Raw genomic sequence first — 15,276 nt, forward strand, 5'->3', positions numbered from 1 at the left:
GGCCAACATCAACTCAAATCTTCGCATTCCTACCCAGGGATCTCACATGAAATGAAATCCTCTTCCCTTTTCTAGTGACGTTCCCACCGGTGACACCGCAAAGGCATTTAAATCCTATTGTGATTTCAATCGCAGACAAAAGAAAAATTATTCTACAAAAAAAAACCCCACAAAAACCACCAAAAGCAAAACAAAAAAAAACAACAGAGTACCTACCCCCCAAAGTAGGCAGGCTTTAAATAAGGAATTGGCATTTTATAGCTCATTGAATTTAAAGACGAAATAACTTACATGTCTATTTAAAAATGAAATCTAATTTGGATGTTGATACTATCGAATTTAAGATAAGTCTGACGAACGGGCCTGTCCACCTCTGAACCTCTGGGGCTGACGGAGAGCGGGCTGGGCCCCGGCCTGGCGTGGACCCGGCCGCCCTTCGCTGCGGGGACCAGCTGCACGGGGCACGGGTCCGAGCTCCGCGCGGCTTCTAATCCCAAAGGGCCGGCGAGACTCAGAGGGAACACAGCCAGCGGGGGATGGGGGGCGGGAGGGGGGCTGGGACAAAGGCCCAAGGAGAGTTGCCCTGCGGACCCAAACATTTCCTGGAGCCGAGTGATCCAAGGCTGCTCGGCCCTATGTTGGTGCTGAAAGGAGGGACTGGGAGGGCAATCAAAGCCTCCAGGGAAGCCCGGCCGACGGCTCGGGAGCAGGTGAACCTGGTTTTCCCGGGATGGGCGGCGAGGACGGCAGCCCCGGCGGAGACCCAGCCCCGCCCTGCGCCCGTGCGGTTCCAGCGGGGAGAGATGCCAAATTAGGGCGCTGCCCGCCCTCCGGCCCGAGTGCGGCCGCCGGCTTCCCGGACGGCAGGGGAAACCGGGCTGGGGGTTCCCCTCTGGGCACGCGGCGCGAGCGGGGCAGGGCTCCCGTCACCCCCTCGCTAGGCCCGGCAGGTGCGCCCCCGTAGTTCCGGGGCGCGACTGGCCCGCCGAATCCTTCCGTCCACACGGTCTCGGCGCGCGGGTTCGGCTCCGGGGCCTCGGGGCGGGTCCCCGCCGCGGCACCTGCCCCAGGGGGCGGAGCGCGGCAGCCACTCCGCGGCCCCGGCCACGGGCGCGCGGCTCCCGGCACCCCCGCCCCTGCAGCCGGCGCACCTCCACACTTGCGGCGCCGCCTCCCTCCCTCCCCGCGCTGTCCGTCCGTCCGTCCCTCCGCCGGCTCACAGCCTCCGAGCCCCGCACTTCTGGCTAGAATCCCCGCCGCTCTCCTCGTCGCCGCTGGGATCCGCAGCCCCGCTCCATGGAGACGGCAGCGGGCAGCGAGCGCCGCAGCCCTCCGGGCCCCGTCGCCCCGCCACGGACCCGGGGCCACGCGCCCTTGGCCGCTGCCCCCGGCCCGCTGAGCCCCCCAGCGCGCGAGCCGCCGCAGCCCGAGGAGGGGCAGCAGCTGCGGATCAGCCAGAGCGGCCAGTTCAACGACGGGCTGGAGGACCGAGGTGAGCGCGCCGCCCGGTCCCCGGGCCCCGGCCCGGCCCCAACCCCCCGGCAGCTCCCCGCTCCCCGCTCCCGGGTTGGGTTGGGCGCCGAGCAGGGACCTCCCAGCGAAGGAGCGGGGAGCAGAGAACAGCAGCCCCACCTCCCCGGGCGGTGCCGCCTCGGAACCCGGGGACCGGCTGCCTCCAGGGGAAACCCGCAGGAGCCCGCGCCCTCCTCTCGGCCGGCCCCGGTCCCTGCCCCTCGGCGCCCCCTGGAAAAGTTTGAGGGGGGCGGTTTTTTGCTTTTGGAGCTGAGCGCCCCTGGGGACGGCAGCCCCCACTCCCCTGGGAGGCACCTGCGCCCGGTGCGTCCTCCGCCCCAGCCCCTCCGACTTCGCCGGCTCCGGGATGACTTCCCTCTGCGGGGTGAGCCTGGAGAGTCCCTTAGCGGCCGCCGGGCCGCCCGCCCCGGCCAAGGGGAGTCGGGAGGCCCCGACCTTCATTTACCGGGGACCCCGTTTACCGTGGGGAGTCCGGGGGTGAGGGCAGAGGCTGTGACACCTGGGTTTGGGCTACCAACCTCACCTGGATGAATGAATGCACCGAAACCGGTGGTTCCCAGAGCGCCGTGCCCACCTCCTTCAGAATCGCTCCCAAGGCACTGGCCCCGGACCTCCCAAAGGCCCCTTTCCCGGGAGGCCAAACCCCACCTCCCCACGGACAGCCGAAGCCCCTTCGAGTTGCCCGCATGAAAAGGGGGAGACTCCCCTGTGCATTCCCGCGTCTCTCTCCTCCATCCCTCTTTCTCTCCCTCCCTCATTTCTTTCCGCTCGAAGCCCTGTTCTTGGCCAAGTCTGTATTTTTTCTGCTTGTCACCGAATCCAAGTCCAAACTGACCCGCTCAAATGGATCCAGTGGTTCTGTGAAAACCCGCCAGTGGCCGAAGCGGGCTTCCTGCCGCCAAGCCCTTCCCGGGGAGCCGGGCTCCTCGCCACTTCCACCCGTTTTCTTGGACGCCTGATTTTTGTTGGCTGTGGCGGGTTTTTATATTTTAATCTTAGCAGGTTTCTGTCCTATTCTTAGTATCTCCTGTACATTTTTATTCCGGTTTAGTGTGCAGATGCACGATCTCTTCCCTGTTAGAAATGTTAACCCATAAGCCGGGGAAATAGAATGACATGGAAACGGCAGTTCCCTAAGCACAGGCTGAACAGGCCAGGAGCGCGGCGGGAACTGGAGCCGCCCCGGTTGCACGGAGCTGGGCACCCCTGTGGCAGTTTCTGGTGGGATTCTCTCACAACTGGCTGTTATTTTCGAGTTGATGATGGGTGACATCACAGGCACCGAGCACCCAACAGGACCTGTCCGTTTTGTTATAGGTGGTGTTGATTACCTTTCCCTCTGCAACGAACTTGGTAGTGTTTACAAATTTGGTAGTGAAGAAAGACAAGTCTGAGCTGGGTTTATTTTTGTAGCATTGCAGGTCATCTGTAAGAGCTGGCTGGCCTAGTTCTCCCCACCCCACAAATTGATGGGAGGGCAGAAAGTGCTAGGGTGAGTTGATACTTAGCATCATTTTGTAGTTCACGCTCAAATGTAAAAAGCCCATCTGAATTTGTTCTTAAGGTTAGTTTCCACTGGTCTACTGAATTTCATTTTTCATTATGTTATAGCGTGAAAGCATTCACTGTTCATAAGCTGTTACTTTGTGAAAGCTTTGCACGCCACACACAGCCTCTCTGTTAGGAGGAACCCTGTCTCCCAAAGACCCAGTGCTTCCTGCATTGAAAGCTGATAGTGTGACATTCTTTTGTTTAACCTATTCCTGACAGTAAAGAGTTAAGGATGAATGAGTCATCTTTATTAAATAAAGCAGAAGGTTACCTGAGCAGGTTTATAATATTTTGTGTTTGTGTTATTTTTTTCTTATGGGCCCCCATTTTTCCAATATTGATTTTTGCATCCCTTGGGAATGGTTGTTGCTGCCTTCTTCCTGATGGTGAGAGGATTTGGGGAGAAAGGAGCCTTAGCAATTGCCTGCTGTGCATCTCTCCATCATGCCTGGCTGGCGTGCTTCCAGGCCCAAGTAAGGCATGTGAGGGTTGGGTACCCTGGATGTGTACCCATGTTTGGCTTTCTCTCTTGTCCTAGCTTTCTTCTGAGCTGTCAGGACCCTGTTGCAGACTGCTTCTAACTCAGATCAAAGGCTTGCTTTATAATCGAGTGTTTTGGGAATTTGGAGACATTTTTCCCTAGTGATGTGGGCTGGCTCCAGAAACCTAGCTAGCTCACAGTGTCAGTAACTGCAGTGCCATTTGGCTGAGTTTTGTAGTTCAGGGAGCAAGAGCTCTGTGGTGTGAGACCTTTAGGGACTAAATACACAAATTATAGGCCACATTTGTCTTAGGTGTTTTCACTCTCTCCCTTTTAATATCCACTCTTCTCTCCACAAGTGTTTTCCCATGGTTCTGCTCCAAGCCTTAGGGCCCAGCCTTGCCTCAGCATTTCCCACTACCTTCCCAGCCAATGAATTTCCCCTTTAGAGAATCCAAGCATGACCAACTCTTTAGGAGAAAGCAATTGGAACTAATTCAAACTAGCATGGAAGTACTGATAGCGTCAACCTCCCCACATACATTTGTATTCCCCTCCCCCCCTGAAATAATAATACAGTCCTTCATTAATACAACCTTATGCTTACCGTTGTCCGGCCCAGATTGCAAATATGTGAAATTGGAGCGAGATTAGAAATCTGAATGTGGAGGCCAACTACCTGAGGCCTGCCTTGGCCTCTCTAGGCTGTGCTGCCTTTTTTCCTACTTTGGAAGCACAGCTTCCTGAAAACAAATTCTCATGACACCTCCGTGGCTTTCAAGTGTACATGCAGCCAACATGGGAGCAGAAATAGAGGCACCTGTGTGCAGGCCATTTATGAGTTGGGTCTTTGTAGGTAATTAAACTCCATGTCCCTTTGAGGAGTAGAAAGTTTTCCATTCTTGGTATTGGCTATGTTTTTAGAGAGGAAAACTAGTAGGAAATAACCAAGGTTGGATAGAAATGGGGAAGTTCCTCCCTTCAGGGACAGTCTTCCCAGTGCATTTACTGCAGTTATTTATTTATTTATTAAAATATATTTTATTGATTATTTACAGAGAGGAAGGGAGAGGGATAGAGAGAAACATCGATGAGAGAGAGAAAGATCGATCAGCTGCCTCCTGCACACCCCCTATTGGGGATGTGCCCGCAACCAAGTTACATGCCCTTGACCAGAATTGAACCTGGGACCCTTCAGTCCGCAGGCCAACGCTCTATCCACTGAGCAAAACCGGTTAGGGCTTACTGCAGTTTTTTAATTTAAAAAATCTCATGGGGGAGTTACACACAGGATCAGATCAGGGGAAGAACCACCGTCCTACTGTTAAGAGGATGTGCCTCCCCTTAGCAGGGCATTCTAGCCTATGTGGGCTGTGATCCCAAACCCCTTCATGGCCGTGCTGGCCCCCTGAGGGGTGCAGCATGTAGATTGGTCTACATGGCAGTCATATTGTTGGGAACTGCTGACTTTGGAAGGAAAAATGCCATGTGGCAGGATAGAAAACGCCGATCATTGTGTTTCTCTTAGAACGTTAAATCTACTTACTTTTACCCCCAGTAGATAAACCTCTTGAGATGGTTGCTGTCAAAATACCCAGCAAATTAACTGCTTATTTGAGTCATTACTTAAATATTACAGCTTCCCTTCTGAAAATCAATTTTCCAAGATGAAAGGAAGATTTTTATATCATTTGGGAAAAGGGAAATAAATTATTGGGAGTGTGTGGGGCGTGCTCTTTCTAGGTTGTGGCTTTAACTGGACAAAGGGTGATTATATTTGAACATGAGAATAGGGTGTTTTTGGCAGCTGGAGAGGATGCAGACAAAGGGACAGAAAGAAGTAGACAAAGAGATTTTACTTTGAAATCCCTTGCTCCTAGGGTAGAATTTCATAAGAGGTTTTTCTGTTTTCCATCCAAGTTCATTCATTTGCTAAGGAAGGTTTGGGGAGGTACTTACTGTGAGATGATGGAGATTGTGTTTAAACCTGCCTTTAGCAATCTTATTTATCTTTTGATCTGATGTAAGTCCACAGGTTTCAATTATTTCAAAATCTCTGAGCTATAAACTGGGCTCACTGAGCAACCTCTCGATATTTCCTCTTGTTTTGTTCAGAACTTGTTCAGGGTGCTTGAATCTTGGAAGTAAATGGAACTGAGATGTTTTAACAGGGTCTTCGCTATAATTTTTAACAGGACATAGTTTTTTGTGTTATTTTTTTGACAACTGGTGGCTTAGTGTGGTACCCACTCACTAAGTCTAGTAAGATGATGCCTTTTACAGGATGCATACGTGTGACATGTCGCACACTGTACACTAGTTTACAAACAGTGCCTAAGCTTTGACTATCAATTTCTTAATCTTTTGGAGCTTGGTGATGAGGCTGCCCTGCCTGTGAGAGCTATGTGAGCAGCTGTCTAGTCAGAGATGGTGTCATAGCTCCTTTTATGTTGAATGCTTGACTGAGAATTTGGTTTTCTTTGCAACCAAGACAAGGTAGTGTATAAGAAAGTGTAGCTCTGGCAGTGGGTTTCTTAATAAGGAAACGCCTAACTTCCTTCTCGCCTTCTTTCTGTCAGGCTTGCTAGAAAGCAGCACCCGGCTGAAACCTCACGAAGCCCAGAACTACAGGAAGAAGGCCTTGTGGGTCTCCTGGTTCTCCATCGTCGTGACATTGGCCCTGGCCGTGGCTGCCTTCAGTGAGTAGCGGGAGCCTTGCCCATCAGTGATGTGCCCGGGCTGCCTGTCTCATTCTCTGACTCCTGTGGGTGTGCTTTTGCCTTTAGTTGACTGTTATTGATGAGGAAATTTGGAGGGGATGAGTGGATAGTCAGGGTGCTTATAAATTAGAAAAATGGCCTCTCTCCTCTGAGGAGGGAAGACGCGGTGAAGAAGAAGAAATGGCGGCTTGCTCTCTTCCGTGGTAGGTTTGTAGAAGTCGATCCCAGCTGCCAGCCAGACAGGGAGCTAGTATTCTCCTGGTGGCTGCAGCTTGGGCTGATGTGACAAGTGTGTATCCTTGAGATTCATATTTTGAGCTAATGAAACCAATGAGTGCAAATTGTAGTACATCCTCTTCTTTCTCCCTAGTTATATCTGGGTAAGGTTTGGGATAAAATCATGGGCACATATTTTTATGAAAGAAAAACGAGAGGGTCCTCTTTCAAGCTTTCAGTGGCCACAGAAACAAAAACATTGATTACAGTCAAGAAACACGAAGACAACTGCACACTTTCCACCTCTGGATAGCCCTGTCTGGCAGGTTAGGAAGCCTCTGACATGCTCTCAGCTGACGTTTGCAGCCTATGGGAATGTGCACGTGCTACTTATTCTTATTGATCGGGCGATGATTCCCAAGCGTAAGCTATGACGTTCAGCTTCGGCTCAACCCTGGTAGAAACCAGTGTTTTTTTAATGCTGGGTGGATGGGAGGAGGTGGGGGGGGATGTATTTTGTGATTTGTTCATTACCTTATTAGAAAGATCTATATTCTGAGTGATAAGTAGACAAAGTGAATCATGTGACAACCCTCAGAGGAGGAGAGAAAAGGACCATGTCCTCTGGAAGATAGGGCTCTGTGTTGTTTAAAATTCTATTTTGCACAGTTAGACCTGCTGCTGGAAGTTGGTGTTGGCTCCCTAGTGGGCATATTAGAATTTGACCAAATGCTCCCAGCAAAACTAGACATATATTACTTGAAGCAATTTATATTAGAAACATTGTAGGTGCCATATCTTGGCTCTCAATAAAAGCCAAACATTTAGAAGCAGCAGGTAATGCATTTCAGGGTATAAACATTTAGCTGTGAGCCAGAAATCTAATCAAGAGGAATTATAATTCCTGAAAATAGCTGCTTCTTCCTCTCCTCCCTTTTTCCTGCTGAAACAAGAATAACAAGCCCGATTGAGGTCCCCAGAGGATAATTTGGTTGTGGTGGCTGTTGGCAGGCTCCATCAGACACCGTAATTTACATATGTAAGGAAAGAGGGATGGAATGAAGGGAGGTGGTTTGCAAACAGAATAACAGTCATTCAGATGTGTCCCTGTGCCTAATAGAGTTGTTACCATTTTATGGTGTGGGTGTTTGAATGGGGACCTGAATGTGAAGAAATAATGAGCAAGTCCTTCCTTTGGCAGAATAATACTACATTTGATGTACTTAATCTCATAATAGGGAAAAATTGTGAGGAAATTTTGGTTCCACATGTTATGCCTGGTCAGTTGGGCTAATCTTGAAAATTTTGTTCCATTTCCTTTAATTAGGAAAAGACTATTGCATAATACATATGGAATTAGAATGTTGCTTTGTAAAAGGATTTTTTTCTTTTTAAAATGATTTTACCTCTTTGTTGTAGCAAGTATTGTTGACAAGAACATCCAGCCTAAGAAAAAGTCTTATAAAAGTTATTCGAGCCAATCTGAAAACAATTGCCAGGAAGCAAAATCTCAAGGGATTGAGAAAATGCCTTGAAGAATGGCAGTTTTATAGCTTATTTTATACTACAGGCCTGGTGCACAAATTTGTGCACTAGTGGGGTCCCTCAGCCTGGCCTGCATGATGAGGCCGAAACCAGCTCTCTGACATCCCCCAAGGGGTCCTGGATTGCGAGAGGGTGCAGGCCAGGCTGAGGGACCCCACTGGTGCACAATTGGGGTGGGGAGAGATGCGGGAGGTTGGCCAGCCAGGGAGGGACTGCAGGAAGGCTCCAGGGCATGTCCGGCCTGATTCGCTCAGTTGTGATTGGCCGGACCGCAGCAGCAAGCTAAACTACCAGTCGGACCAGAGCATCTGCCCCCTGGCGGTCAGTGCACATCCTAGCGAGTGGTTGAGCGGCCTTAGCATATCAATAGCATATTACGCTTTGATTGGTTGAACGCTGGCGGTCAGTGCACATCCTAGCGAGTGGTTGAGCGGCCTTAGCATATCAATAGCATATTACGCTTTGATTGGTTGAACGGCTCACCAGACAACCAGACACTTAGCATATTAGGCTTTTATTATATAGGATATTAGAATCAAAGGGGGCAGGTAATGGTGATGGGGGAGGTAGATGAAATTCATTGGTGGTAGATTAGGGAGGTGGGGGGATGCAAAATGGGGAAATATCTGAGATGAATAAAGAGTAACCCAAGAGGCACACACATTTGTGGGTACAGAGTAGTTAACATAACATAGAGGTGGTATGTGGGCAACAAGATAACAGTGAGGGGTTCTATCCTCTCTGCTCTGGTGTTGTGGGTGCCCCTGGTGGGTCTGGAAAAAGGGATTACTCTGACATTTCAAAGATATGTTATCTTAGATGCAAAAAAGACAATTGGCTCACTTAAGGTAAAGACTGACCTTTGTCAAGGAAGCTACAGGCCTCGGACATTATTACTGCAGTGACTAGCTTTTATTCAGGAATTTTTATGTTCGGACCATCCTGTGTGGTAACTTTTGGTCTCTGAGTTTGTAAGCCCTGCATGCAGGCCTTCTCTGAGCTTATCAGGTGTAGTATGTGCCCCCTTTTTTTGTCCATCGTATTTAAGTCAAATTCTCTAACTTCTTGCCTCTAAAATGTTGGCATTGGCAAATAATGTCGTGATCTTAGTTGTTTTCTGTCGTACATTTGTTAGCACCATCATTAGTTAGGTTTTAATAGTAGTAATAGGAGGAGAGCAAAGGGCGGCCAGACATCGGAAGCACGGTCACCTTGGCAGGCTCACCAGGCAGCTTAGAGTCAGGCAGCTCCCTTACTCCATCTATATGGCGTAGCTATATTTTGTGTGTGTTTCATATTTAAAACCCTCAGGCTGGTCTCTGCTTGTGTTGTTAGGGTTGTTGGTTTTATCCTTTAGTTTCCTAAAATATATGAATAATATCAAATATTTAAAATCCTTCCTAAAGCTTCTTTTACATGTTGACACACTTTTGTGCAATCCTTTTCATAGTTTCAAATGAAAAGAAAATCAATAGGGATTAAGCAATGTAAGTTGACTTTTGAAGTTATTTTTTTTTTTAAAAAAATATATTTTATTGATTTTTTTACAGAGAGGAAGGGAGAGGGATAGAGAGTTAGAAACATCGATGAGAGAGAGAAACATCGATCAGCTGCCTCCTGCACACTCCCCACTGGGGATGTGCCTGCAACCAAGGTACATGCCTTTGACCAGAATCGAACCTGGGACCCTTGAGTCTGCAGGCCGATGCTCTATCCACTGAGCCAAACCGGTTAGGGCTGAAGTTATTTTTAAATTACAATGTAAACGAAAGTTTAATGTTTCAGAAATAGCAAGTGTATTCTTTAATAAGTGTCAGAAGGAGCCCCAGTCTTATTCTTCGAGGAGGTGGTTGACGGAGAGATGGGATGAAATGAAATGGTCAGGCTGACTCAGTTAATATTTTCAAAGAGAATTGCTACAGAATCCTGACATGCCCATGTTTGAGAGGGCAGAGAAGTCTTTGGAGAGTGTGCCCATGCGAGCCTGTGCTGGCAGGACTGGTAATCATGGTGAAGAGATCATGTTTATCACCACGACTTCTTGCCACTGCTGCGTCGTTTACCATCTCCCTGGGGGCTGGAAAAGCATGCAGAACTCAAGATTGTTAAATGAGTTAACTGAAATATATTTTAAAAACCTTTTTTTTTTTTTTTTTGTAGGTGGAAGGGAAATAATTTAGAAAAAATTTCTCAGGAATAAACTTGAAAGTTTTGTTTAGGTACTGTTACCAGACCCCAGTGTGTGCGTCCATTTGCCTGTGTGCATTGGTCAAAAGATGATGCCTGAGCAAGTTTACAGTGGAGGAAGGACTTTATTAGGATCGGGAGCATGTATTGAAGTAGTTGAGCACAGTAATCTGGAGTTAGGTGAGCTTGTGCTGTAAAAGACCTGGCTCCCGAATGGCTGGTAACTAACAGGTCATGTAGGGCAAACTCACAGGGCACATGGATTGGGGGTCAGGGGACATGCTAGGAGCCGATGGGTGGAAAGTGAGGTAAGGGTAGAACACAATTTCTTCAGGTCTTGAGGACAGCTCCGGGATCAGCTTCCGTGCCCCTCTGTCTGGTTTGGTGGGGAGGTAGCTGAGGGGGTCCTTTCACCTGAGGGCTCAGGAGCTGGCAGAGGCTCAGACCTTGGAACCATAAAACTAACTGGTCAGTTTTGTCTCAGGGGTTAGTGATTTTCAAGGGGAAAGACTAAGGTCTGTGAAATGTGCAGAGGGAAGCAACGATTTTTAAAACTAAGGCTAAATCATATCAAAATTATAAGTACCCGTGGTTTTAACACCAGGCCTCGGTCTGATTTATTTTATAAACCATTGAAATATTTCTGAGACAACTGGATCATCCTTATGGCAATTCTCTCGCCAGGGGTGGTGTCTTGGAGCTGTAACTGCTGGGATCAGTCAGAATTCCTGCCTTTATCGTCTCACCGGCCATTTCTCTGCAATCATAGATACTGATTTGTAGCTGAGCATCTTCTGAAGAAATGCTGTTGTCTCTTGCATGTTTGGGAATGAGGGTTATGGATGTATATAAGTTTGGGGATGCCTCATTTTTTCAGTCAGATAGAAAGATTTCATATTTCAACATAGTGTCTACATTGCAAATAAAGACTGTTTCCTTTCCTTTGTATAAGTTTCCAGGTAATCAGGTATGCTGTTCCCTCAAATTAGTAGCTTCTAAAAGACCTAATGATAAAACTAACTCAGTATTACTGAGTTCTCTGTGCTAAATCAGTTATATATGTTGACATTCATGTGTCTGGTGTAGTTTGAAAAATTAGGTGAACTATCAAAGTTTGTGATTTGGAAGTATTTTGAAAGGAATATGTTCTTTGAAAGGAATGTGAACTATTTTTTATATTACTTGGTAATATCATGATTTTGGACCTGCTGGAGGCTAAGACCAGCAGGTCATAATAAATGTGAGAAGTTTGTCAGAACTGATGTGTTTCTATATTCAGCAGGGCTGAAAATCTGCATATTATTATCTGTTACTGGCTGAACAGCCAAAGGCAATTCCCCTAACCTGATAATCTTTTACTGTTTACCAAACTTTACCTTTGATATGTGTGTTTGCTTTGCTAAAAGGCAAAACATGTGAATAAAAAGCCGTGGGTTCGGACATTCAGAGAGCCCACTTCACTAGAGGGTGAGGCCTCTGCCTGGCTCCCCATGCCTTCCCAATTTATGTTTCTTGTCTAGTGTATCCATTTATGCGTCAGTCCCTTCTCCAGATTCCTGAACGCCTGCTGCGAAAAGACTGCGGCATGGACCTGTCCAAATGCTGATGGTAATACATATTGAATATTTCAGAGAGATCCCTATTTTGGCTTTAAAATTGCTTCTGTTTGTAATCGGTAGGCAGCACAGAAAATGACAATTCTGTTATGAACAAACCTTTTAAAAATCTGTTTTAATAATGAAGCTAGAAAGAGAACAAGTTCTGTTTCAAAACTCAGAATTTTAATATCATTAATGTCTTTGTTAGAATGATTTAGGAAAATGAATTCTGGCTCATTTTGAGGTTTGAATGAGTGTGTGGCAGAGGAAAATTTTTCCTTTACCCTTCAAGGTTCTTCTGGCTTGTCTAATAATCAAACTGACATAAGACAGGTTAGCAGGAGAAAAACAAATAAATAAATATTTAATAACATGTATACCTCCTGTATACATAGGAGAGACACAGCAAGCCCGAGTAACTTGGAAGCCATCACTTTTAATACCACCTTCAGCTAAAGACTAAAGATGTGGGGATGGGGGAGTCAGTTATAGGAGGTTACCAGGAAAAGCACAGTAAACAGGGTGAGACTAGCTTGGCTCTGTTAGGAGATCACATCTTCCTGAGTCTCACGCTTACAATGCGCTGCTGTTTCTAGCGGGAGTGGAGGCGGGGTCTCTGCAGCTGCCTGCCTGTCTGCCTCCCTTCCCCTGCATTCTGCACACAGCATTTAATTAAAAGTGTGCCCAGGCTGCATTAGCACGGGGGTGTCCTTGTCACACAGCCAGAGCGGTGACGCGAGCTGGGCAGTGGGCCCCAGCTGGACTCATCTCCTGAGGCCTGGCGGGTCCTGGCCCCTCCCCGTGTGCCCCTGGGGTCTGCTAAGGCCCTGTGGGAAATTCCTGAGGCCTTCTCTTATTGCTGTATCTCTTTCCAATTGTATTGGTTAGCCAGTGGTACAAGAAGGGGTTTTCTGCGCTGCTGGTGTTCCAGCCTGTAATGGCTGGGCCCTGTGGGAACTGCCTCTGGAAGGCGGATTTCTGGCGCAGCTGCTCTCTTCCAGGAGGTTATTTTCTGGTGCCCTGTCCTGAGGGCTGCAAGGTAGGGGTACTGAGGTTTGAAAGTAACAGATGAAGCCAGAGGGAGGGGGGAGAGTCCTTTCCCCCCTTAAAGGAACCTGTTTCTCACTTTTCATTGTCTTCCTTGCCTATGGGCCAGTCCTTTCTTCCAGCTTGTGACTTGCTCATCCAATTGCTAATGAGTGCCTGTTGGTAAAGGCCAGGCTGCTGTGCCGGGCATCGCAGAGGGCATCAGGAAGTGGAACAATCCATTCGCACCCTTGGAGAGCTCAGGTCTAGTGGGAAGGTGAACTCTAGAGATGTCAGAGCCAATGACAGGGCAGGGGGTAGGTAGATAACCTGATGGACCCTTCCTCCAGTTGGACACATAGGGGTGCGTAAGAGAGGACATCATTGAATGGTTAGAGATAGGATAGTACACGGTCACCAATAGCCTCTGTCATCTCTATCCCCCAAAGAATGAGCTGAAAATCAGAGCTATTAGATGAGTGCAGAAGCTAGAACTGCCCAGGGTGGGAACACAGGGGTAGGGTGGTGGTGGTGGTGGTGGTGGTGGCGGTGGTGGCTAGTGTCAGGTGTCAGTAGGAGGGGCCTGGGTTACGATGTCCACACAGGGAAGGACTGTGGCTGCAGAAGTGTGTGCTCTGGCTGCACATAACAAAGCACCACAGACTGGAGGCTTAGACGACAGAAGTTAATTTCCAGGTTGGAGTCCAGATCAAGGTGTCAGCAGGACTGGTTTCATTCTGAGGCCTCTCTCCTTGGCTTGTAGATGGCCATCTGCTCCGCGTCTTCACATGGTCTTCCTTCTGTGTGTCTGTATCCTAATCTCTTCTTATTAGGGCACTAGTCCTACTGGGTAGGGCCCACCAATATGACCTCTTTTAAATTACCTCTTTAAAAACTCCATCTCCACAAGCAGTCACATTCTGAGATACTGGGGTTAGGCCTTCAACATATGCATTTTGTAGGGAACACAGTTCAGCCCATAGCAATGGCCTTGGCCAGTGCCAGGCAGGTGCAGGAGGCTAAGGTCTCAGAATGAGGTAAATTCACTAGAGGACTTTACCTTTCATGGGTGGGTGGACCAGAACGAACCCATCCACTGGACCAGGGGGAGGATGGGGAAGCTTGTCTGCCTCAGCATAGCTGTGTGGAGTGAGGGTAGGGGAACCTTCCACTAGAATTCACAACCATGAGACTGACTCTATATAAATTTGTGTTTGGAATTTTCATAGGTTGATTTCCTTGGAAATAGACCCCAAGACCCTGAAATTTACTGCAAGGGGTTTATTGGGGGGAAACTCTTGGGAATAATCCATGAAAGGAAGCAAGGGAAGCAGGACTGGGCAGAGGGATAGTTGAACTTCAGTGCTGTCGACTAGGAGGCTTGTCCTGTAGGAGGTGGAGGCTGGGGTAGTCCTTTAGAATTGTCCAATTGAATGACCCAACGGGGCTAAAGCTGTCATTCATGTGGGCTGCCCCAGGGAGAGGAAGCTTCCCTCAGCAGAGAGCAGTTCTGGAAGAGGGGTGAACTGTGAGCCGTCAGCACCCTCACTCCTGGCAGCTGGGGGAGTGAATGCCCAGGTCCGGGCAGAGGATGTAGAAGTTTACGAGTTTACACTAGCCATGTGACCTAGGGAATCCCCAAGCTGAGATGTTAACGTGCATGTGATTTGAGGTTGGAAATACCCCTGGAGCAACTGAAAGAAACACATGCACAACCTCGCTGTGGCCCAGCAGGTGCCCCATGGGTGAAGCTCCCCCAGAGATGAGCTCACAATCCAACATGAGAGAGCTGCTGAGAACAGGGCCCACCAGAGCTGAGAGTCATCCAGTCAGAACTCAAATTCAATGTAAGAGAATCATCCAACAAAATCTGTAAAATAAGTATGTTTAATATGAGTAATCAGAAAGAAATCAAACACATGAAAGGAAAAGACACTGAAAAGAGCAACCGTAAAATAACCAGATAAATATATTTTTGCTATTTTTTTGGAGCTCTAAATATAGATGCAGTTTTTTAAAAGTTAAGAACTACAACAACTGCCCCATTCTCTCTCTCCCAACAACTTTAGCTCTTTTACTTGATCCTTGTATTTACTTGTATATGTAGAGACAACGGGCTTTCTAATGCTATTTATTGGTATATATTTTTTAAGTTTAGGCATTCTTTCTTGACTTTCCATCATGAAAGGAGATAATTTACTCCTCGAGTCTCCTCCCTGTCCCACATACATGCTGACTTTCTGAATTTCCATCCTTGCCTAATAGTTATGCTTGGCATTAGCATGACTATATAAATCTTGCTCGTTGAGCCATATGGTGAAGAATGATTACTTCTTCCCTGCACGATTTTTCATTTACTCTGGTTTTAATACCCGTTTTGTTTCTTCCTGTTAACTTTTCTCAGACTCTGTTTCTTACA

The 15,276-nt window shown here is 47.9% G+C and overlaps 1 protein-coding gene across 2 annotated transcripts in view; it reads left to right on the plus strand.

Annotated features, from left to right (window-relative positions):
* The first annotated feature begins 794 nt into the window (after positions 1-794).
* The window catches only part of TMEM163 (transmembrane protein 163), a 237,366-nt gene continuing 222,884 nt past the window's right edge, over positions 795-15,276 (plus strand). The window contains exons 1-2 of one of the 2 annotated variants that reach the window (XM_059704620.1): positions 801-1,492; positions 6,145-6,264. In XM_059704620.1, coding sequence (XP_059560603.1) covers positions 1,297-1,492; positions 6,145-6,264 — 316 coding nt within the window. In that variant the 5' untranslated portion in view covers positions 801-1,296. Of the gene's footprint in view, positions 1,493-6,144; positions 6,265-15,276 lie in introns of both variants that reach the window. The other variant, XM_059704621.1, reaches the window with a different exon arrangement.

This window comes from Myotis daubentonii, chromosome 7, assembly GCF_963259705.1.
Source record: "Myotis daubentonii chromosome 7, mMyoDau2.1, whole genome shotgun sequence".
NCBI lineage: Eukaryota > Metazoa > Chordata > Mammalia > Chiroptera > Vespertilionidae > Myotis > Myotis daubentonii.